Here is a 25,166-nt window from a genome sequence, read left to right as displayed (position 1 = left end):
TATAAAATGAGAAGGAGTAGAATTATATTATCACTGTTTAGATAATCTCTGGTGAAATAATGGATCTAGGCAATAATCATCAATGGACAAAACCATCGCCAAAGGAGAGACAGCCAGGTATGAATTATAATCCGCCTAACAGAAGCACATAAAACCACCTAGGAAGTTTTCTTTCAAGCCAAAGAAACAAATACCAAAGGGTGGAAATAAAAACCTTCACTCAGATCAAGCCCCAGCTCTAACTGTCAGTTTATAGTAAATTCAGGAGAAAGAGACACATGTTAAACAACACTATGAAAGAAAATCAGCAAAATCCAGAACTTAGAGGGCCATACAGGTTAAATGACCTAGTTTTTTCCAACAAATACATTGTAAGAAAAAAAACAGGTATCAGAGTCTATAGATTAATCTCCGTGGCATATCAACCAAATGTAATGTGTCCATGTTGTTTGAACCCTGATTTGAACAAGTTTACATAAGAAAAATTTTTAAGACAATCAGAGGAGTGCTGATTGAATATCTGAACATAATGAAGAATTATTAATTCTTCTTTTGTGTGTGAGTATGGTAGTGTACTTATGTTAAAGAAAAAGAGTCCTTATCCCTTAGGGATACATATGTATGTATTCAGCAGGGGGAGTGTGCGTATGTTGGGATGTGGGGTGTAGAGTGAGCGGGAATATTCACCCAACATGATTGGCTATGAGTTGGCAATTGCTGAAGCTGGATGATGGGCATGGGGATATTTGTTACATTATTTTTTATTCATGCTTGAAATTTTTCATAATAAAAATTATTTTTGAAAAACGTCTTCAACTCTGGAACCTGGGCTTAATCTTAGCTCTCTCACTGCTGTGATTTGATCATATTTCCTAGTCTCTCTATGCCTGAGTTTCTTTACCTACAAAATAAGTTAAATGTGCCTAACACATGAAAAGCATGTTAAAGGATGAGCTACTGTTATTATTAACATTTACTGGATGCTTCCTAGGAATGGACTCTAGCATGTGCATTCTCAAAGAGATTCTTATCTCATTTTCCCAATAGTCTTATGATGTTGGTGTTATTACTCCAACTTTTCGATAAAAAAATTAAGGCTAAGAAGTAAAATAACACATCCTACATCACAATAATTAAGTGGTAGAATAAGAATTCAAAACTAGGTCTTTTGCCTTCAAATTCAAAGCTCTTTCCACTATGCCTCTTTGTTCTTTTTTTGAGACGGAGTCTTGCCCTGTCGCCCAGGCTAGAGTACAGTGGCGCAATCTCAGCTCAGTGCAACCTCTGCCTCCCGGGTTCAAGCGATTCTCCCTGCCTCAGCCTCCCAAGTAGCTGAGATTATAGGTGCCCACCACCATACCCAGCTAATTTTTGTATTTTTAGTAGACATAGATTTCACATGATGGCCAGGCTGGTCTCCAACTCCTGAGCTCAGCTGATCTGCCTGCCTTGGCCTCCCAAAGTGCTGGGATGTTCTTTTAGATTAATCTGAAAGAGTCCTATTTTCTAGAACATGACGCAAACTAATATTCACATGTAATATATGTGTATGTACATTTTTAAAACTAAACCAACATATCACATAAGGATAATCAAACCGACAAAACAATATCTTATAAACAGAAGATTTTAAAACATTGCAGTTATTAGTTACAGGTCTCATACACGTTGCTGCAATATACAGAACATACCTCTGTAATACTCTGAGTAGTTTCCTACTTTTGATGGGGTATTTCTTCTGAAGGTTGAGGAATGTCACATGAGTCCCCTTATCTATGAGGCTACTAAATGCCGTATGATTTTCAGGCAGTTGCAGCAGAGAGCGCCAAATGAACATTCTGAAATAAAAATATATTTTAACCCCCCAAATTGTTTTTGAGTAAAATGGATGTATCATACAGAATTTACATGGTACCTGTATTTTGTTGGATATTCACCGTAGCCTTTTAATAAGATTTGTAAACGCTTTTTGTTTAATCCATCTGGTAACTCGTTCTATAAAGAAAAAGATAGTATTAATAAATGACGTGATCATTAAAACTGAAAAGGTGACAAATGGTAATCTAGTCCACAGTACTTTCCAACTTTAGAAAACAACACATAGTAAGACATATTTGTGTATTAGAGGTCTTTTCCCCACTCCCCTCTCTCCCTCTCTTGAGCATGCATACACATAGCCAATAAAGTTCACGATATAGTACCTTCCCTAAACGAGCTTGACAAACTTTTTCTGTAAAGGGCCATGATGTGGTTTGGCTCTGTGTCCCCACCCAAATCTCAAATCTCATCTTGAATTATAATCCCCACAATCCCCACTGTTGAAGGAGGGACCTGGAGGGAGGTGACTGGATCGTGGGGGTAGTTCCCCCATGCTGTTCTCATGATAGTGAGTTCTCACGAGATCTGATGGTTCCGTAAGTGTTTGACAGTCCCTCCTCCACATATTCCTCTCTCTCCTCCCGCTGCCTTGGGAAGAGGGTGTTCACTTCCCCTTCAGCTTCTGCCATGGTTGTCAGTTTCCAGAGGCCTCCACAGCCATGTGGAACTGTGAGTCAATTAATCCTCCTTTCTTTAGAAATTGCCCAGTCTCAGGTAGTATTCTTTATAGCAGTGTGAAAAAGGACTAATAAAGGCCAGTTAGTAAATATTTTAGGTTTTGTGGGCCAAGAAGAAAAATCAAGATCATATATTTATATATAACCACTTAAAAATGCACAAAGCATTCTTAGCTTGAATAGCTGAATTAGGCCCATGGGCTGTCATCTGCTGACCCTTGCATCAAGAGCAATCCATTCTGACAGCTCCTCCCCCATCTCTCTTTCCTCAAAATTCTAGGCAATTGCTAACATTGAAGCATCAAGGAAAGGTCTGGCAGAAAAACATGCGGGAGTACATCATTTTATCCCAACAGACATCAGCTCCTGCTGATAATCCCTTATATCTAAGACATTTAAGCCAATTTTTATCTTAATAAAAAATATTGTATAGAATTTAGGATTATAAAGCTGTTTTCACATATTATCTCAACTGGATCTAACAACTCTATCAAACAGATGAAATGTCTTCCTTTACTTGAGAAAATGAGAAGTTTGGTAAATTGCTTATGGTCACAAATCTGCTAAATCTTGGCTCAAGACTCGAAGCCAGACTTTCTGATTGAGTTTAGTGCTCTTTTTACCACAAGAAACAGGTAGTCCGATATAAGAGAAGGGTGAAGGGAAAACCCAAGATGATGGTGAATGAAGATACTTGAGAGCCATGTTAAAGGTCTAGAGGGCAACCAGAGCAAATGAGAGCAGTATGATCCAGGAAGACTGCCTTCGTCAGCAAGATACCTGCTGCCACTGAAGCCTCTTTTTAAACAAAGGAAATGTGCCCTGGAGAGTTTGGCCTCAATTTGATCTGTTCTTGACCATGAGCTGATAAAGTTCCTTCTTTCCTTTCCACGTGCTAATGCAAAGATGAGTTGAGGACTTGCACTTCACCCCATTGAAGTGTTCTTTTTTTTTTTTTTTTTTTGAGACGGAGTCTCGCTCTGTCGCCTGGGCTGGAGTGCAGTGGCCGGATCTCAGCTAACTGCAAGCTCCGCCTCCCGGGTTTATGCCATTCTCCTGCCTCAGCCTCCCGAGTAGCTGGGACTACAGGCGCCAGCCACCTCGCCCGGCTAGCTTTTTGTATTTTTTAGTAGAGACGGGGTTTCACCGTGTTAGCCAGGATGGTCTCGAACTCCTGACCTCGTGATCCGCCTGTCTCAGCCTCCCAAAGTGCTGGGATTACAGGCTTGAGCCACCGCGCCCGGCGAAGTGTTCTACTTTGACCTACTTCTTAGAGCTGGCAATGGTTTCCTCAGAAGCAGCTCCATTCCTCAACATATTTCTGCAGGATATCCAGATTTGATCCACACTACAATGCTGCCAGATACCCTGACATGATGAGCCTTTTAATTCCCAAAGTTACTCATGACCATTCCTACCAGTTTTCCCAGAAAAGGTCCTGTAAACTCTGAAGCCAGAATATCTCAGAGATACCATTCAGCTTATCTTTGCAATAAAGATTCATTAAATAGGAGCAATATTGCCCAAATCTTTACACAACTAGACTTGGCTTGTGTCTGCTATTCAGTTTTTTTCTTTAAAGAAATAATCTTTTGTTTAAAGTTACATGAAGAGGTTATAAAACTATAAAGAAAATCAAGGGCATAATTAACACAAAAGTGAGGACAATGGTTATATATATGGGGTAGGGAGAAAAATGTGATGGGGGATAAGCAGACAGGGGGCTCCAAAGCTACTGGTAATGCTCTTATTTCTTCATGTGGAAACGGGTATGTGCAGAAAAAAGTGAACACAAGCTGGTCTGAGCCTGCTACCCTTAGAAGACTTACTTGCAAGGTCGGCCTTTGGCTGGTGCCTAGAAGTTGAATTTCAGGAGAGTTCTCATTACCCCCAGAACCAAAAAAGAGTAGCTCATTGTGTTTAAACTGTTTGTACAATGTGGTTTATGCTGAATGCCCTTCCTTCTAGGAGTCTGAAATTTGAAACCTGTTAAAACAGGGTACCTACAGAACCAGCCTCTAGTAAAAGTCCTGGGCACCAGGTCTCTAATAGATTTCCCTGATAGACAATACTTCACACGCATTGCCACACTTCATTGACGGAGGAATCAAGGATGTCCTGTGATTCCAGTGGGAGAAGATTTCTGGAAGCTTGTGCCCGGTTTCTTCTGGACTTCACCTCATGTGTCTTTTCCCTTTGCTGATTTTGCTTTGCATCCTTTCACTTTCATATATTATAGCTATGAATATGACTACACGCTGAGTCCTAATAAACCACCAAACCTAAGGATGGTCTTGCAGCCACCCGACACAGGATACATATGTAATCTTTTTTTACTTTTCATTAAGTTGTAATCTGTTTTAGACACTCTTCTGTGCTGCAAGTTTTACAATTAAAAAATGCTTAAAGAAAAAAGAAGTTACAGCAGTCCCTACTTATTTGAGGAGGAAATGTTCCAAGATCCCTAGTGGATGCCTGAAACCTCAGATAACACTGAACCCTAAATATATCATGTTTTCCCCTATATATACATACCTGTAATAAAGTTTAATTTATAAATTAGGCACAACAATAGATTAACAATCATAACTAATAATAAAATAGCACAATTCTGACAATATGTCAGTATCAGTACTTTTGTGCTCTACAGAAGTTTTTTAAGTAAAATAAGGGTTACTGGAACACAAGCACTGTGATACTGTGACAGTAGATCTGATAACCAAGAGGCTACTGAGTGACTATGCTAGACAAAATGATGATTCATGTGCCAGGTGGAACAGAACAAGATGGCAGGAGATTTTGTCATGCTACTCAGAACGATGTGCAATTTAAAACTTATGAATTGTTTATTTCTGAAATCTTCCTTTTAATATATTTGGATCACAGTTGACTACATGTAAACAAAACCATGGAAAGTAAAAAACTATGGATAAGGAAGGACACTGTATTAAAATCAATGTGAAAAAATATCAGGTATTATTAGTGAGAATATGGAGCAACTAGAACTCTCAAATACTGCTGGTAGGAATGTAAATCAACTACTTTTCAATCAACCACTTAGGAAAACTGACAGTATTTACTAAATTAATCTACAGTGTATCAGTTGAGTAGTTATTCTGGGGTGGGGAGCGGGGGTAAGGGAGAGAAAGCATAGAATGGAGCAAGAAGCTGATGGTAGTGTTCCAGTTTTTGATCCGGGTGCTGGTAACATGGTGTGTGCATTTTGTGAAAGTTCACTGAGCTGTATACTTAATGTGTACTTTGTATATGTGTGTGTATATATTTGTCATTAAAAAGTTTTAAAATCCCTTGAAAATAATGTAACATCTCTATTAATAGCTATATTTTCTTTATTTCTCAAAGTAATATGGCTGGGTGTGGCAGCTCATGCCTGTAATCACAGCACTTTGAGAGGCCAAGGTGGGAGGATCACTTGAGGCCAGGATTGAGACCAGCCTGTGCATAATTTCAGTTACAACTGTATTCTCTTCATTTATTCTCTTTCTTTAATTCCCAAGAAGGAAGAGTGGTGATGGCTTAGAAATCACAAGACTTGTCTACAGCAGAGTCATGACAAACAAAGTTTAATTACCAAATATTCTTACCTTTTTACTTTCAAAATCACTAGTCAGGTCTTGTTTTAATATTCTAGTCTGTATTTTGCTTCCCCTGGATTTTGCTGGCTGCTGAACTCTTCCTGATGTTACTTTCATCTTAAGATCACTGGAACTCAGTTTATTCTTGGGCAAATCTTCAATAACTTTCACTAAAGGCAGAGGTGGCTAAATGGAAAGATAAATATATGTATTCTAGTGGATATCCTTGGAAGATAGGCCTGTTAATATATGATTTTCAAAGTTTGCTTTAATAACATGCCTTAATATGTAGAATTATTCTTCAGGCAAAAAACCTAAGTAAAATGTCTAGGAACATTTGCTTTGACTAATAAAGCAAATTTCTACTGAATCTTTTTGAAGAACATAATAAAGATATATGATTAACAATAGCAATAAATATAATTATTCCTTGAAAGCTGGCCTTAAATCATTTAATACCAAATCATGTTTACACATACATGGTGAAGTTAGTATGGTGATTATTACCTACAGCAAAAAAGGTACAGTTAGAGGTATGGCCCTCTAGAATTCTGATAGAAGTACCCTAATATTCGTTGGGGTCAAGTGAAATTTCTAAGAGGAAACTGCCAAATGATTTTCTTCTAGAAGCATGGAACCTCTGCCTCTCTATCCCTTGGTTAAATGTTTTAATCTGCTTAGCAATCACTATTAGTTCCTTATTGTATCAACAGCTTAAGCAGTTCAGACAATGTGACTTTGAACCTATACCTTCATTTTTATGGGGCCCATCAGATAGGGAAAAAAAACCTGAACAACTTCAATTTACTTAAAGTAACATTACTCACTAGAACATTTTCTCCATAAATAATATTCTCTTTGAAATAAAAGATCTTCCTTCTTCAAAGGAAGTGAGCAAATCAGGTAACTCAGGCTTTCTAAGTTCTAAATACAATTCAAATACAATGACCATTTACAGTTTATGATTCAATTCTTCAATTCATCTATAGGATGGGATTAATAGTGGTCTGACTTATGATATACCCATCTTTAATATCCTTAAACTATTTTTTGACTTCAATCCATTCTTCTACATTTTTATTAAAATTTCCATTGTAATGTCACAATTTCCCCTGTTTGAGCCTTATCTTCTACCATGAAGTATAACCTCCCAAAAAGAACCTGAGATATGACCTGACTTGACATGCCTTTGTAGTGTTAAACCTTCAACACTTAAGAATTCATTTACTCGCCGGGCGCGGTGGCTCAAGCCTGTAATCCCAGCACTTTGGGAGGCCGAGACGGGCGGATCACGAGGTCAGGAGATCGAGACCATCCTGGCTAACACGGTGAAACCCCGTCTCTACTAAAAATACAAAAAAACTAGCCGGGCGAGGTGGCGGGCGCCTGTAGTCCCAGCTACTCCGGAGGCTGAGGCAGGAGAATGGCGTAAACCCGGGAGGCGGAGCTTGCAGTTAGCTGAGATCCGGCCACTGCACTCTAGCCGGGCAACAGAGCAAGACTCTGTCTCAAAAAAAAATAAATAAATAAATAAAAAATTCATTTACTCTATTACCACAATACCACAGAAATTTTCCAATGACAAGAAAATAAAACTGGCAAAAATGGGACAAATGTGAGTTATGATTTACAGAGAATATAGAGCTGAACATTAATGTAGCCTGGAACAGCCATAAGACACTGATGGTACTGGGAATGTGTCCAAAAAATAAAAAAGATAATTCTACTTCTAAGCTAGCTTTTCTATTCATGTGATCTCAATTTGCTCAACAGATAACAAGCAGAAAGGAACTCAATGACTCACTCTTACTATAGTTTTTCTCAGATCTCTGCCTGCCTCTATTAAGAAGGTTTGGCAAGGCCAGATGCAGTGGCTCACGCCTGTAATCCCAGCACTTTGGGAGCCCAAGGCGGGTGGATCACCGAGGTTAGGAGTTCAAGACCAGTCTGGACAACATGGTGAAACCCCATCTCTACTAAAAATACAAAAATTAGCCAGGTGTGGTGGCACGTGCCTATAATCCCAGCTACTAGGGAAGCTGAGGCAGGAGAATTGTTTGAACCTGGGAGGCGGAGGCTGCGGTGAGCCGAGATCATACCACTGCACTCCAGCCTGGGTGACAGAGTGAGACTGCATCTCGAAAAAAAAAAAAAGAAGAAAGTTTAGCTAGTACTGTAAAACTGACTATTCAGAGGCTGAAAACTCTCAGTAAGAGCAGATATTAATACATTTTTAAAAATGTATTAATATATAGCACATATAATGTAAAAATATATTTATATAGTATATATAATGATATAAAGGGCAAAAGAGCAGCAGAGTATAATCCCATATGTTTAGAGACAAGTATGCATACACACACGTGCGTGCACACACACACAAACATATACGTATAGTTAATTCTCACTATTTGCAGTGGTTCTATAAAGTCACCATGAACACTCAATTAGTGAATACTGAAATACTGCTCCTAGGGGAAACACAGAATCAGGTTCCTGAGAGCCTCATTAATCAATCCATACATACATGTGTGTTTCTGTTTAAAGACATCTTATTTAATACATATTGCTGATTCCTTATCATTGAACTCACAGTTAATAGCACTATAACTCATTTCTGAATGAGTTTAATCTAACACACGTATTTTCTCTATAAGGGAAGCCACAGCCTGTGTTTAGAAACAATAAATAGCACTTCAATAAATTCAATAAATAGCAATTCAATAAAACAATAAATAGCTACGCTTAGGGACCACTTTAAACAGTAAAATCTTAACAAAAAGCTTCAAAATGCTAAAAAAAAAAATGGTATTAAGCAGACCACAAAAAGGATACTTGTTTACACTATGAGGGCTGAAATAAGACAGAGTGTTGCCTCGTTTGACTTCAGCTGGGAACAAGGGTATCTAGTGACTCAAAATTTCACTGCTCTGTGCATGTCCCTGAATGACCATGAAAGCACTGCAAGTATTAATTTTGAAGTTACAAATCAATTTTAGTGAGTAGGTGAATTCTCATGTATAGAATGCACAAATAATGAGGAGTGACTGTATATCTTTATACACATAGAAAAGAAATTGGGAATGTGTAAATCAGAATCATCTGAGAATGGTGAGACGTTCAGTGATTTGTATTTGTCTATTTGCTCTTCTGTGTATTCTTATTTTTTTCTGCAACAAGACACTGCTTGCATAATTTTTTAAAAGATAAAGAAAACAAAAAGGAGGAGGCACAAACTTTTTTCTAGAATAAAAAAAGGTGGCAAATGCTACTCCAAATGCACCCAATCTCATGTGATCTTGGAAGAATTGGAACACCCAGAACTGCTAGTTATTCGCTGTGTGATTAAGTTTGAGCATGAACTTCTTCCTGTGTAAAATGAAAGGGTTAGACCAGGTGATCATCAAAGTCTCTGTTAGAGCTACCAAGGTGCAATTCCAGACTGGAAGACACACGGACAACATGACTGATTAGCTGGGGGAGTTTTAGATAACCAGAGAAGAGAAGAGAGGCGTGCATTGTAGTGAAATGGATGCTGTGGATAATAGATTCAGAAATAAGGATGGTGTCTATGGAGATAATGAGGGAAGTTATAAGTTTGAGGAAATAAGTTAGACAGGTAGACAAGATTAGAGAGAGCACTGACAGCCAGGCAGAAGAGTCTGGACTTAATTCAACAGGTGAAGGAAGGAAGCCACTAAAGTAGCATTAGTTAAGAAATGATGATGAATTATTTTAGAATATGGTAGGACGGGCAGGGCAGGCACTGAGGGCTCTGAGTTTAAGATATTTATTTAAATTACTGTTAGTCTAGAGTAGTTAATGAAGACCAATACAAGGACAGCAATTACAGAGGTGGAGAACAGACAACACATTTATAGATATTTCAAATTTAAGAAGTTAGGCCAGGTGCGGAGGCTCACGCCTGTAATCCCAGTACTTTGGGAGGCCAACGTGGGCAGATCATGAGGTCAGGAGTTCGAGATCAGCCTGACCAACATGGTGAAACCCCATACCTACTAAAAATACAAAAATTAGCTGGGCATGGTGGCGCATGCCTGTAATTCCAGCTACACAGGAGGCTGAGGCAGGAGAATCGCTTGAACCCGGGAGGTGGAGGTTGCAGTGAGCTGAGATCGCACCATTGCACTCCAGCCTGGGTAACAAGAACAAAACTCCGTCTCAAAAAAAAAAAACAAGTTATATGACTTAGTATTGACTGGATTTAGAAAATAAAGGCGTAGGAAGTCATAGAGCTTCAAGGTCTCTAGCTTATGAGATGGGAAGAAAACATGAGACAGAACTGAAGAAACTAGGATTGAAGAACTCTTTTGGGAAGGAGAGAATGAGTAACACCTAAATGAGAGACATCAAACGGAGATGTCCCTCAGGAAGGCAACAATTTAAGAATAGAGCATATGTGAGAAATCAAGGTCAGAGATGTGGCTTTAGGAGTAAGAGCAACAACATATATCCAGAAAAATGGATAAGTTCCAGGTAAGTGAGAAACAGTAGCATAAAGATTTTACTCTTGATGATATAATAGGTAAGTGTTTATAAAAAGCTGATGTTGATTACTTGATCATACATACCTTATTTATTTCTTGTGTTAAAGCCTGAACTGAATATATGTTTAGACTTCCATTTTCCATAATAGATGCAATGTACCGTCCATGTGGGCTAATTACTGATGAGCTAATTCCTTCATCAAGGCTCCCAATCTCAAAGAGAAGTTTACAAGTCTGTATATTGATAAATCTCATAATACCATCTTGACTTAGTACTCCAAGAACCTAAGAGTAGAGAGAAAAAATATAAACTCCTAAAAACATGTGACAGTGAATGTCTGAAAGTCATACTATATACATGTCTTTACATGTATGCAATGTTTGTGTATGTACGTGTGTGTGTATATATATATGTGTGTGTGTATATAAATACATATATTTTGAGAGGGCCACCTAGAGGAAATTCTATTCTCAGTGAGATATGTTTTATTTTATTATTATTATTGTTTTGAGACAGAGTTTCACTCTTGTTGCTCAGGCTGGAGTGCAGTGGCACGATCTCCACTCACTGCAACCTCCGCCTCTCGGGTTCCAGCAATTCTCCAGCCTCAGCCTCCCGAGTAGCTGGGATTACAGGCATGCACCACCATGCCTGGCTGATTTTTGTATTTTTGGTAGGTATGGGGTTTCACCATGTTGGCCAGGCTGCTCTCAAACTCCTGATGTCAGGTGATCTGCCTGCCTTGGCCTCCCAAAGTACTGGGATTATAGGCATGAGCCACTGCGCCAGGCCTGATATTATATATTTTAAAATCACAACTTATGGCTCATGTTGATTATGCCCTGGATCTAATCAGAATCAGCAAGGAACCTATCATCATGGACTATGGAAAGGTGCCCTAAGAATCTTCCCTTCCCACAGGCAGATCATGCAGAGGACAGAGAGGATTAGACAATGATATAATTTGAATGTGTCTCTCCAACAGCAAGTATTGGAAACTTGCTCAATGCAACAGTGTTGGCAGATAGGGCCTAATGAGAGGTGACTAGGGCATGAGGGCTCTGCCCTCATGAAGAGATTAATGCTGTTATTATGGGAGTGGGTTTGGTATAAAAGGATGAGTTCGCCTCCCTCTTGTCCCCTCCCATTCCTCCCTCCCTTTCTCACCCATATGAGGCCTTCTACTATATTATGACAGAGAACAAAGGCCTTCAAAAGATGCCAACCTCTAGACCTTGAACTTCCCAGCCTCCAGAACTGTGAGAAATAAACTTATGTTATTTATAAATTACCCAGTCTGTGGTATTCCAATACAGCAGCACAAAACAGACTAAGAGAGACAGTTCCTAACTTTTGCCTCCACACTGGCTATCAGGAACAAGGAAGGTGGAGGGTTTGCCTTCCTGTACCCTTTCCATAGCTAATCGAAGCTAACATCAGCCCTGCTGCCCCCACACAAACCTGTCACTGCCACTGAGGCTCCCCATTGTCTACCTGTTTTCAGCAAATATTTTAAGTAACATCTGGAGAATGGAGAGTTTGTGAGTTGCAAGGGTAGTGGAGGGGTAGGAGGGAAGCTAGTCTTTTAAGGGGGGGGAAAAGTTTAAATTTTAACTCAAAATTTCAAAAATTAAAAACATGTAATAAAGGCCGGGTGTGGTAGCTCACGCCTGTAATTCCAGCACTTTGGGAGTCTGAGGAGGGAGGATCATGAGGTCAGGAGATCGAGACCATCCTGGCTAACATGGTGAAACCCCGTCTCTACTAAAAAATACAAAAACTTAGCCAGGCATGGTGGCGGGCGCCTGTAGTCACAGCTACTCAGGAGGCTGAGGCAGGAGAATGGCGTGAACCCGGGAGGCGGAGCTTGCAGTGAGCTGAGATCCGGCCACTGCACTCCAGCCTGAGCAACAGAGTGAAACTCCATCTCAAAAAAAAAAAAAAACAAAAAACAAAACAAAACAAAAAAAACATGTAATAAAAAAGTTGAAGCAAATAAACCCCTATGCTGCCATGCCTAAGCACAGGTTCTCTTCCCAGTGGCAGTGGCTGGTAAGTGATGCCACCATGTGATTGCTTGAAATGCTGATGTCATTAATCATACAAAAGACTGTAAAAGGCAGTTTGGAGGTGATAGTCTATAAAGCCCTCCTGTTGGCTGGCTTGCAGGAAACAAAGCCCCTCACCTGCAGTTGATGCAACTCCTCTGGAAGTCGATTGGGCAAGATCTACCCAAATGACAGATGCACATAACCTTTATGCCACTATTTCAACTCTGGGATTTTATCCTACAAAGAGGATGTGTGAAATGACACTTGTAAAAAGTTATTCAGTGAGCATGATTTGTAACAGAAAATGACTAAAAATAGGTTAAGTGCCAATAGAAGACTGGTTTAAAAAATAAACTGCATAGTGTTGCAGTTGTAAAAAAGAAAGAAGTTCTGCACTGATATAGAACAAGTTCCAACTTAAGAATAAAGCGTAGACTGGGCGCAGTGGCTCACACCTATAATCCCAGCACTTTGGGAGGCTGAGGCAGGTAGATCACTTGAGGTCAGGGGTTTGAGACCAGCCTGGCCAATATGGGAAACCCCGTCTCTACTAAACATACAAAAATTAGCTGGGCATGGTGGTTCATGCCTGTAGTCCCAGCTACTTGGGAGGCTGAGGCAGGAGAACCACTTGAGCCTGGGAGGCGGAGGTTGCAGTGAGCTGAGATTGCACCACTGCACTCCAGCCTGGGAGACAGAGCTAGATTCCATCTCAAAACAACAACAAAAAAACCCAAAGAATAAAAGGTGCAAGGTTGTATAAAATAATGGGAAAAACATAACACTATACAGAACAATAGTGGATATGGGGGGAGGTGAACAACTAGACAAATGGTAGAAAGGCATGACAGACTTCCTACTGTGTGCTGTTTTATGTTTTCAACCATATGAATATATTACCTAATCAAAAACGTAAGTAAAATGGACGTGATATATACATACACGCATATGTATACATACATATGGAAAACATATATCTAATCTGTTAAAATACAAGATCCATGACAGTCTATTTGAAATAAGAAAGTTAAGGTTTGACAGAACTCAACTCTTAAAAAGGAATAAGTGAAGGAGGATGGGGGAAGAAGCACTTTGTAAACTAAAGAAAGATACCTATAAAAACATGTTTCACAGGAGTGAGCAACCAGTTAGGGTAAATAAAATAACAACACAATGAAAAAATTTTAGTTCTAGTCCAATCTTTAATCCTTACAATTAACAGGAATGTTGACAAGTCAATGTTTCTAGTTGTTAGTGTTATAATCTGTAAAATGGGGAGAATATCTTTCCTGCCTATGCCAAATAATTAAGGATCAAATGAAAACTAGCATGCTAAAGCACACTGCAAACCATAGAGTACAATATAAATTTACAGTATGCTGATTTTATAAGAGCAAATTGTCAATAGTATAAAGAATACAAGATTTTGAAATTTTTTTCAATTCTAGACTCTTCACAAAAGTCACATATTTGTAATTTCAAATTCTTGTAACAAGGTGTAAGTTAAATAAATAAGAGCTAATATAGTTCAGAGATGGATGCGTTCTTTTGCAAAAAGTACAGTGTCCTACGTTTATGTTACTAACCTGATTAGAACCAGCATCAAAACTATCAGGAAGAAATTCTAGATGACGAATGGCTCGAACTTTAGTGGGCATCTGGATAATTCTAAAGAGCTGCCTAGCTTCCAAGCACCACAAATGAAGATGATTTGACTTGCCTCCAGCAGCCAGGATTCGGCCATCTCTATATAACAAAAAAGCGAGAAAGTAAGGCGGGTTCAATTGTTTGTAGCAGTGCTGTCTAACAGAACTTTCTGTGATGACAGAAAGGTGCTGTACCTATGCTACCCAATATGGTCACACTAGTCACATGTGATTCCCGAGCACTTGAAATGTGGCCAATGTTAATGAGGACCTTATTTTTAAATTGCATTTAATTTGTATTCATTTAAATACTTGTATGGACAGCTCAGGTTTATAGTATATATATTTTTACCTACTGTGCTAAGGCACCAGTTTACCAAACATTTGTTCAATGACCTGATTGTGGGTTTTTTACATAACACTTATATTTTATAGCATAATCTCAAGGTCACTTATCACTATCCAACTTTCTGTGTTTCACATACAGCTATACAGAATTGGTGGTACTGGCTATATGAAGAAACGTAACAGCCCAAACTTTTTTCCTGCTCAAAGAAAGCTACCTTAATAAGGTACAAGAAGAGTAAGTTGTTTTGACTTGCAAGGCCATTGCTCATTCATTCAACAAGAACTTGTAAAGGACTTATTAATTTGTAAAAAGTGTGATAATACTATGGTTATGTTTCAAGTGTCTGCTATAAGCCAGGTATGGTCCCAGAAGCCAGGGACACAGTCAGTTAAGGCTGCACAAGTCAAGTAATCCTGCTCTTACAGGATTTTTGATCTAGAGGAAGGCAAACAAACAAATAAATGAACTTGTTTTCAGCGGGTAATAAGTTCTATAAAGAATTACAAAATAAGGTGATGAAAGCTGGGAAAGGAGGAAGATCTGCTACCTGAATGACACAAATAGGCCAGTCATGGGATGATTTGGAGGAAGAATTCTATCCCGATCAGTATTCCAGACTGGCTGGTACAAAAGTGCTGAAAAAGCAGTAAAGTTAGTATATAGGGAAAAGTAAGTAAGAGGTCATACTCAAGTGCATTGCCATATGAAAGTACACTGCTATACTCAGGTGTGGCTAGAGGAGACTAAGGAAGGAAATGAGACGAAGCGAGGGAGGCCTAGGCCAGATGACAGAAGGCCTCGGGGGAAATGAGGGGTGGGGAGTTGGATTTTATTCTAAATGATGAAGGAGGTTAAATAGGAAAGTGACATGATCTGACTTACTGATTTATAAAAACCACTTTATCTGCTGCACAGAGAATGACTATAGGAAATGAGATTGAAAACAGGAAGAACAAATAAGAAGGCTATTATAGTACTCTAAAAGAGGCTAGGGTAGCTTGGATTAGGGTACCACCCACAGCAATGAATAAAAACAAATTGACCAATTTGAGATATAGTTTGGTTGAGTTGATGGGATTTACTGATGACTTAGAAGAACAGGGTGAGAAAAGAGAGGAATTAACATATATTTTGTAACTCTTTCCCCTGAGTAGAAACAAGGATCAGCCCAGTCAAAATGAGAACCCCTAGCATCCAGATTAGGTTCTTGAAATACCATTTCCCAAAAAAGAACCCAGACTCTTTAGAGAAAAGGCTAATTCCAGGGTTAAGGCAGGAATTGTACCAGATAAGCTTGGAACATCTTGTCACATCAGAAAGCATGAAAGCTATCATAGGCAACTGGAGTTGTAGTAAAAGGATGCCAAAGCCAGCGAAAAGAGGTTCCTATTAGTCAAAGATGAGAGAACTGGAACATCTAAGAATGACGGCTGCAATGTATTAAAACATGCTAACTACTCTAAGCCTATGAATTTACAAAGATTAAAGACAAAAAAACTTCATTAGCTACTTTTGAAAGATGCCAACAAACCAGTTCATTACTTTTAAAACTAGTTTAAGAAAAAAGAGGAGAAAATTAAGCATTCATCCTGCCTTTCCTTTACAACTGTACATCAAAATAACCAAAGGGTAGATGAGCAGAAGTTTCTTTCTATAGAAGGTTATTAACTAATAAGTGAAGAATAAATGAGAGAATTAGAACAGCAGCATTTTGCTAACTTCTAAGGCCATACTGGATCTAGGGAATGATCACCAGTGGCTACTGATATCACAAAAGAAAACTGTTCTATGTTGTTACTGATGAAAGTACACAACCCACCTTCTTGTGTAATGTCTTCTTGTGCTTAAATCAGATCAAGCCTCCAGTTTTTAGAAAATACAGGTATAACCAGTATACAGGAAAAATACAGATAACAGAGGATCATATTAAACAATACCACATGAAGACAAAGAGCAAAATCCAGAATATAGAAAACTCAAGAGGAGAAATAACCAGTTATTTAATGAATAAACTATAAGGGAAAAAGAAAGGATGAATACATCAACAAAACACAATGTGTGAACCTTGTTTTGCTTCTTGTTCAAACAAATCAATCATAAAAACCAATTATTAGACAAATCAAGGACATTTGAATATGACTAGACATATGACAATATTAAGACATTCTTATTCATTTTTAAAAAGTGTGATAATAGGCCGGGCGCAGTGGCTCATGCCTGTAATCCCAGCACTTTGGGAGGCCAAGGCAGGTGGATCACCTGAGGTCAGAAGTTCGAGACCAGCCTGGCCAACATGGTGAAATCCCGTCTCTACTAAAAATGTAAAAATTAACTGGGTGTGGTGGCAGGCACCTGTGATTCCAGCTACTTGGGAGGCTGAGGCAGGAGAATTGCTTGAAGCTGGGAGGTGGAGGCTGCAGTGAGCTGAGATTGTGCCATTGCACTCCAGCCTGGGGGACAACAATGAGACTTCATCTCAAAAAATAAATAAAGTGTGATAATACTATGGTTATATTTCCAAAAGGGCCCTTATCTTTCAGAGATAAACTGAAATATTTATGGATAAAATGATATACTTAGGTTTTACTTCAAACAATGCATTGGGGAAGTAGGTGAAATGACTGATAAAAATAGAAATGGCCGGGCACGAAATGGCCAGGTGCGGTGGCTCATGCCTGTAATCCCAGCACTTTGGGAGGCCGAGGTGGGTGGATCATGAGGTCAGGAGTTCAAGACCAGTCTGACCAACAAGGCAAAACCCCATGTCTACTAAAAACACAAAAATTAGCCGGTGTGGTGGCGCATGCCTATAATCCCAGCTACTCAGGAGGCTGAGGCAGGAGAATCACTTGAACTCAGGAGGCGGAGGTTGCAGTGAGCTGAGATTGCACCACCATACTCCAGCCTGGGCGACAGAGCGAGACTCCACTTCAAAAAAAAAAAAAAAGAAAAGAAATGGCCATTCATTGATGATTATTGTAGCTTATGGAAATATTTAGTGGTTCTGATGGAAGAAATGCTGGTATAAATAAAACAACACACACACACACACACACACACACACACACACAAAACAAAAAACCAAAAAAAAAAAAGAAGAAATTCTTAGGGGTTCATGTATTTTTCTATTTTTGTGTATATTTGATATTTCGCAAAATAAAAAAAAGTCAGCAGATCATATCTAAATTTGAAGGTAACTTTTTCTAATATGACAAAAAGATACTGAATAAAAACTAAATGAAAATTTGTAATTTTTTTTTTTTTTTTTTTGAGGTGGAGTCTTGCTCTGTCGCCCGGACTGGAGTGCAGTGGCCAGATCTCAGCTCACTGCAAGCTCCGCCTCCCGGGTTTACGCCATTCTCCTGCCTCAGCCTCCCGGAAAATTTGTAATTTTTTACCAGAAATTAAATTTCTTAAATATTCCTAGTGTCTTAAAATGCACATTACCTGGTCACAGCAAACACTTTGTATAATATACTAGAGCTTTCAGGTGGAGCTGGCAATTGATATTTGCAAAAAAGTGTGTCACATTCCCAGGCAAAAATGGAATTATCCTTAAAACAGCTGAGGATGGTATTACTTAATGGTAGAAAGAAAACCTAAGGAGGAATAGAGAAAGTTAGTTTTCACACAAGGTTCACATAGTACTCTTTAAATTTAAAATTATACAAGTAGCCTATTTTTCTTTATTAAAATATTTTAAAATATTCTTTTTTTAAGTTGGAGAAAAATACATTTCTAATATATCACAAGGAGTAATACTGATTATTTCATAAATTATTATTAACCAAAAAAAAAAAAAAAACCCCTTCAAACGAAAACTAGGTATACTATAATGACTAGGCAAGTCACAAAATTCTAAATGGCAGTTTACAAAATTTCACCTAATATTATTAAAGAGTTAAATGAAAACAAGATATAATTTTGAGTATCAATTTTACTTCAATAAAGCACATTGGTCAGGTGTGGTGGCTCACACCTGTAATCCCAGCACTTTGGGAGGCCAAAGCAGGTGGATCACTTGAGGACATGAGTTTGAGACCAGCCTGGCCAACATGGTGAAACCCTATTTCTAACAAAAAAATACAAAAATTAGGTCGGGCGTGGTGACTCATACCTGTAATCCCAGCACTTTGGGAGGCGAGGCGGGGGATCACCTGAAGTCAGGAGTTCGAGACTAGCCTGACCAACAAGGGCTCTACTAAAAATACAAAAACTAGTCAGGCATGGTGGCAGGCATCTGTAGTCCCCACTACTTGGGAGGCTGAGACAGAATTGTTTGAACCCGGAAGGTGGAGGTTACAGTGAGCCAAGAACCTGCCACTGCACGTTAGCCTGGGCGAGGGAGTGAGCCTCCATCTCAAAAAAAAAACAAAAACAAACAAACAAAAAAAACAATTAGCCAGGCACATGCCTGTAGTCCCAGCTACTCAGGAGGCTGAGGCAAAAGAATCCCTTGAACCCGGGAGGCGGAGGTTGCAATAAGTCAAGATTGCACCACTGCATTCCAGCCTGGATGACGGAACAAGACTCTGTCTTCAAAAAGAAAGCACATATATGCATACACAAAATGTGGTGTGTTTATATATACATATTACTCCCACAAAATGAGCTGTATGTATATATTATTCCAGCGGCAGTGTATGACAGTGCCTTTTCCCTATACTTCCACCAACATTTGATATTTTTTAAACATCTATCAGTAGTTAGTATTTAATATAGTATTTATATTAGTATATAGTGTTTATATTAGTATATAGCTCTATATATACTATATATATACACACACACACACACATATATATTTAAAAAAGCCACTGTCATACACTGCCACCGGGGGTAAAAATTAGTTAAATATACCATACTATATGTGTCAACAGCCTTAAAATATGTATCTTCCCAAATTAGTCAGTTTGCTTTTAAAAGTTAGTCCTGGCTGGGCACTGTGGCTCACACCTGCAATCCTAGCACTTTGGGAGGCTGAGGTGGACGGATCACCTGAGGTCAAGAGTTTGAGACCAGCCTGGCCAACATAGTGAAACCCTGTCTCTACTAAAAATACAAAAATTAGCCGGGTGTGGTGACAGGCACCTGTAATCCCAGCTACTCGAGAGGCTGAGGCATGAGAATCACTTGAACCAGAGGGTGGAGGTTGCAATGAGCTGAGATTGTGCCACTGCACTCCAGCCTGGGTGACAAGAGTGAAACTCCATCTCAAGAAAAAAAGTTACTCCTTTGGGAATATTGGGCAAAGTGTTCAAGATAAGTAAGTGTTAAGCATTTTTTTTTTTATAAGAGTAAAAAGGTGCAAATGCATATGTAATCCTATCTTATTAGAGATTCAGTTTATTTAATGGACAACTGAGAGTGAAAATGATAGTGAAGTTGAAAATGTCATCACATTATTCTCCTAGTTTCCATTTTTCTATCACAAGCGTAAACAATGCTTCCTTTTGTTAATACAAAATTATTAACAGAAATTAACCAGTATTTTCTCAGAAAAGTTTCAGTGGCCTCAAATATGATTTTGTGTGTCATCGACACAACACACACACGTATATAATGCACTAGAGAACATACTGGTTAGCAAAAATAATCTACTTAGGATTAATGCCAATAAGACGATAAAAAATACTAACTCAACTACATCAGATACTGACAGATCAGGCAAGGGCCTCATCAAGCTCCTCACTTCTTCCATGGCTCACTTTGCTAAAGACAATCTGTGGTAGATCTTTCGCTATCAGATTCACTGTTAGGAAGATTTATAATATGAAGGCCTTACAGATCTCTATGATCTACAATGAATGCATTAAAACACTCTTTCAAAACTGATGTCAAAAAGTGACTTAAGAAAATTATTATTATAATTAGCAGTCACTTTTCTGGAAAAGTAATAAAGTTTATTCCTACTGGGAAAAGCAGAAGCTTAAAAGTTAATGAGCATCAACTGCTATTTTAGCGGAATAACTGTGATAGATTATTGCCTACATGATTATTCATTACTAGATTTGTGATTTTAATTGCCATATTTTAATGATTATAAAATTGTTCCTAATGAAGCATGTCATTATTATTTAGATAGTGTCATCTCCTGAGAAACATAAAAACCTTAGGAAAGACTTCAAAACATTAACAAAGTATACTTTTTGGGGGGTTAGGTTCAAGGACGGAGCTGCAGTTTTTCCTTGTAGAACACAAAAATCCTAAGCTTTCCAATTCAGTTTGAGGAGGTAGATGAACTCTTTTCAAGGTTTATTTTATCTGTCTGTCTGTCTATCTATCTATCTATCTATCTATCTATCTATCTATCTATCTAGAGACAGAGTCTTCCCTCTGTCACCAGGCTGGAGCGCAGTGGCACGATCTTGGCTCACTGCAACCTCCAATTCTTACGCCTCAGTCTCCCAAGCAGCTGGGACTAGGGCCGTGCCAACATCCCCAGCTAATTTTTTGTATATTTTAGTGGAGATGGGGTTTCACTATGTTGGCCAGGCTGGTCTAGAACTCCTGGCCTCAAGTGATCTGCCTGCCTTGGCCTCCCAAAGTGCTGGGATTACAGATGTGAGCCACTGTGCCTGGCCCCTTTTCAAGGTTTAAAGAGTTTAGGATACTAATATTAGCAAGTTAAGGTCAAGTGTATTATTTGGCAGTAATTTATTGAGTGTCCTGGGTACACAGGCTGAATTAAGTTCAGCAAAACATTCTTTATTAGATGTTTTCTGATATCCATCACAAAGCCTTTCTGATACCACAGTAATCACAAATCCCGGGGATTCCAAAATCTAACTAATGAGCCGAATATCTTACCTCCAAGCATCAACAAAAGAATAAAAACGTACTAATCTGAAAAGGTATAACTGGTTTACCTGAGAAGCAGTAAGGCTTTAGATAAAGACAGGTTTGAATTCAAACTGCAACTCTCTTCTAAACTATGTGATACTGAACAAATTACTTAATATTTCTGGACAAAGTACTTAATATTTCTGAACTTCGGTTTCCCTTCTTGCAAAATGGGGATAATGGTATCTACCCTTTCAGATTAAAGCTTGAAAATAACTATTTAAAATGTAGGTTCATGGAACATACTGAACAACAGGTATCTATTACTATTACTAATAATTACTACTATTACTGCTTACAAAAATCAGCGGAAAGAGGTTACAGTGGTAGGTTCTTTACAAACACTCTGAAATCAAAGTTCCGTAGTTCCTTTTCTGAAACCCTTGGGGCTTCAGAATGCAGATTTCCAATTTTAGATAGGTAGTGTGATGTATATTATATAACATTATGTAGAACTTTAGGTGACCTGGGGCAATGACCCATACTCAAATATATTAATATTTCAGCCTCATGTCAATTCAGTTCAGATTTTGCTGCCAAATGAATTGAGGTCAGATCACATTTTGCTGCTGAGTTATTTAAACACTTTTGGGTTTCTGAATTGTTAATATAATGTAGCTAAAAAATAAATAAATAACAGTTACCCCCAGTTTTGTTTTTTTGAGACAGGAGCTCGCTCTGTCGTCCAGGCTGCAGCACAGTGGTGTGATCTTGGCTCACTGCAACCTCTGCCTCCTGGGTTCAAGCCATTCTTGTGCCTCAGCCTCTTGAGTAACTGGGACTACAGGCACACGCCAGCACACCAGCTAGTTTTTGTATTTTTTGTAGAGACAAGGTTTTGCCTTGTTGCCCAGGCTGGTCTCAAACCCCTGGGCTCAAGCAATCAGCCTGCCTCTTAAAGTGTTGGGATTACAGGCGTGAGCCCATGTGCCTGGCACCCTACAGCTTAGGCAAATTATCTAATTGCACTGAGATAATCCTATCACAGGCTTGATGGTTACAACAGCAACAGATGCAATTTTACTAAGCACTTACTATACAACCAGCATTGTCCTAACTTTGCATAGATTATCACACTCAGTGCTGAAACCAAACCTGAGGGAGGGACTACCGCTGAGTATTCCTTATGCAAAATGCTTGGAACCAGAAATGTTTTGGATTTTTTTTGACTTTGGAATATTTGCATTATACTTACCAATTGAGTATCCTTACTCCAAAAATCTGAAATCTTAAATGCTCCAATGGACATTTCCTTTGAGCCTGATATTTGAGTATCATGTTGGCACTCAAAAAGTTTCAAATTTTGGAGCATTTGGGATTTCAGATTTTTGAACTGGGAATCCTCAACCTGTATTGTTTACTATTTTTTCCTACACATAAGGTAAATAGCTTGTCAAACATGTCTAACATGAATCTACTCAAACCTTTAGACTTAATATCTAGTTTACAGAAAATGCAGGTGAAAGACATACAAGTTAAACAATAATGATGAAACAGAAAAAACAGCTCCAGAATGTGGGGCATTCTCTAAGATAACTGGTCTGATCTCTCCAGAAAATTAATGTCATGAGAAAAAAAGTAGAAGACTGTGTTAGATTAAAAGAGCCCTCGAAATTGGAATCTGTAACAGAAGACCCAAAGCAAGTTACTGAAGGGTCGCATGTGTCATCAAAACAAATACATAAATAAAAGTTCTATTTAAAATATAGAATCAGAATCTGTAATAAAAATGAGTTTAGTAAGAATTTGATAAGAATTAACGTTTTTAGGGGCACATGTTCTCAGGCTCTCCTGAGGGCTGTGTCATGGGAAAAAAACTTTTTAAAAAACGAACATTTTACTTTAATATTCAGGTTACAGTTATTTCTTGTTTTCAACAGAAGTGGTCATCATCTGGCCCTTCTCTAGTCTTTGTACAGCCCAGGAGCTAAGAATGGTCACTGTTTTTTTGAGATGGCTCTCACTGTGTCACTGTGTTGCCCAGCTGGGTCTTGAATTCCTGGGCTCCGGGGATTCTCCCACCTTAGCTGGGTACCTGGCTTTAAACGGTTACATTCTGAATGGTTATATAATTTTGCTCTTGAACTGCAAAGTCAAAAATATTTACTGGCCCTTTAAGAAAAATTTGCTGATAACTTGGACTATGGTGTTATTTTATTTTATTTTATTGAGACAGAGTCTCACTATTGCCCAGGCTGGAGTGCAGTGGTATAATCTCGGCTCACTGCAACCTGTTTCCCAGGTTCAAGTGATTCTCCTGCCCCAGCCTCCCCAGTAGCTGGGATTACAGGCATGTGCCACCACGCCCAGCTAATTTTTGTATTTTTAGTAGAGATGAGGTTTCACCATGTTGGCCAGGCTGTTCTCGAACTCCTGACCTCAGGTGATCCACCTGCCTCGGACTCCCAAAGTGCTGGGATTACAGGCGTGAGCCACCGTACCCTGTCCTGTTTTATTATTTTAGAGCAATTTACTGTATGCACACATCACACTATACATACATTTTCACATTTAATTTTATTCTAATAGCACTAACATTAATATACTTAGGCACACATGACAGTATACATACATTTTCCACAGTCCTAATTTTTAAACTAAAATATCTTAATGTCCAAGCAAGGTTTGCATTGGCAACTATTTAGCATATACTCATTTTAATTTCATAGTAAAAAGAACAGATGGTTTCTGTGTCACGTGTCATTGTTTCATAACTCTGTTTCCACGTGGGTTCAACTCCCAACATTCTCTTCTTTGGAACTTAAAATTCAAAATGTAAGTACTAAAGCAATTAAAGAAGAAAAGAGCTACTAAGACATTTGGCCTAAATCCCTAATGAATAAGTTGGCACAACTTTTATCTCTTTTTAATTATTAAAAGCACATTAAAGGACTCTGGGATTTCCATGGAGACTACAAAGTAAATTTTTGGTTGACATGCACTGCTAGCTGTTCATGTTAATAACCTAGAAATTAAAAGCAGTACTGCATGTATCATATAACCTGAAGCAAAATAATTAATCACACAAAAGACTCAGATACTCCTGAAAATAATATTTAGCTAACGAAATAGAAAGGAAAAAACCTGAAAAGCAAAAGATGGTGGGCATTAAGGAGACAGGGCCTTCCTTGGACTAAAACCTAGCAATGCCACATTTGAAGTGGGTTTGAGGAATAGGGCCTGCGTGCTCATTTGAATAAAATCAGCCAAACAGAAAGTTTTGAAGAGGAAAGACCTATAATTCCATCTTCCTCTGACTTCTCCACTTCTAACATTTTGAACACCAAAGCCTGGCCTAGGACAGGTGCCCAGGCTGGGCATGGTGGCTCACACCTGTAATCCCAGCACTTTGGGAGACCAGTTGAGTGGATCACTTGAGGCCAGGAGTTTGAGACCAGCCTGGCCAACATGGCAAAACTCCATCTCTACGAAGAATACAAAAATTAGCTGGCTGCCATGGCGCACGACTGTAATCCCGGGTACTCAGGAGGCTGAGGCACGAGAATCGTTTGAATCTGGGAGGCAGAGGCTGTAGTGAGCTGAGATTGTGCCACTGCATTCCAGCCTGGGTGCCAGAGCCAGACTCCGTTTCAAAGAAAAAAAAAAGAACAGGGAGG

General features: G+C 38.8%; 1 protein-coding gene and 1 long non-coding RNA gene across 13 annotated transcripts in view; one reads left to right on the top strand and one right to left on the bottom strand.

Annotated features, from left to right (window-relative positions):
- Positions 1 to 25,166, bottom strand: part of TBC1D31 (TBC1 domain family member 31) — an 82,139-nt gene that overhangs the window by 40,103 nt on the left and 16,870 nt on the right. For all 12 annotated transcript variants that reach the window (XM_033203250.1, XM_033203251.1, XM_033203257.1 and 9 more), the window contains 6 exons: positions 18,154 to 18,305; positions 14,298 to 14,457; positions 10,744 to 10,944; positions 6,161 to 6,337; positions 1,916 to 1,995; positions 1,692 to 1,838 (listed from right to left, as the gene is read on the bottom strand). In XM_033203250.1, coding sequence (XP_033059141.1) covers positions 1,692 to 1,838; positions 1,916 to 1,995; positions 6,161 to 6,337; positions 10,744 to 10,944; positions 14,298 to 14,457; positions 18,154 to 18,305 — 917 coding nt within the window. The remainder of the gene's footprint in view (positions 1 to 1,691; positions 1,839 to 1,915; positions 1,996 to 6,160; positions 6,338 to 10,743; positions 10,945 to 14,297; positions 14,458 to 18,153; positions 18,306 to 25,166) is intronic.
- Positions 13,178 to 25,144, top strand: LOC117079442. The gene is made up of 2 exons (XR_004435445.1): positions 13,178 to 13,213; positions 24,929 to 25,144. It is a non-coding gene; the product is annotated as an uncharacterized LOC117079442 (long non-coding RNA).

The sequence above is a fragment of the Trachypithecus francoisi genome, unplaced genomic scaffold (genome assembly GCF_009764315.1).
Source record: "Trachypithecus francoisi isolate TF-2019V2 unplaced genomic scaffold, Tfra_2.0 Lachesis_group7, whole genome shotgun sequence".
In the NCBI taxonomy this organism is placed as follows: Eukaryota; Metazoa; Chordata; class Mammalia; order Primates; family Cercopithecidae; genus Trachypithecus; species Trachypithecus francoisi.
Note: the sequence above shows the minus strand (reverse complement) of the source record. Positions and strands in the feature narration are given on the sequence as shown.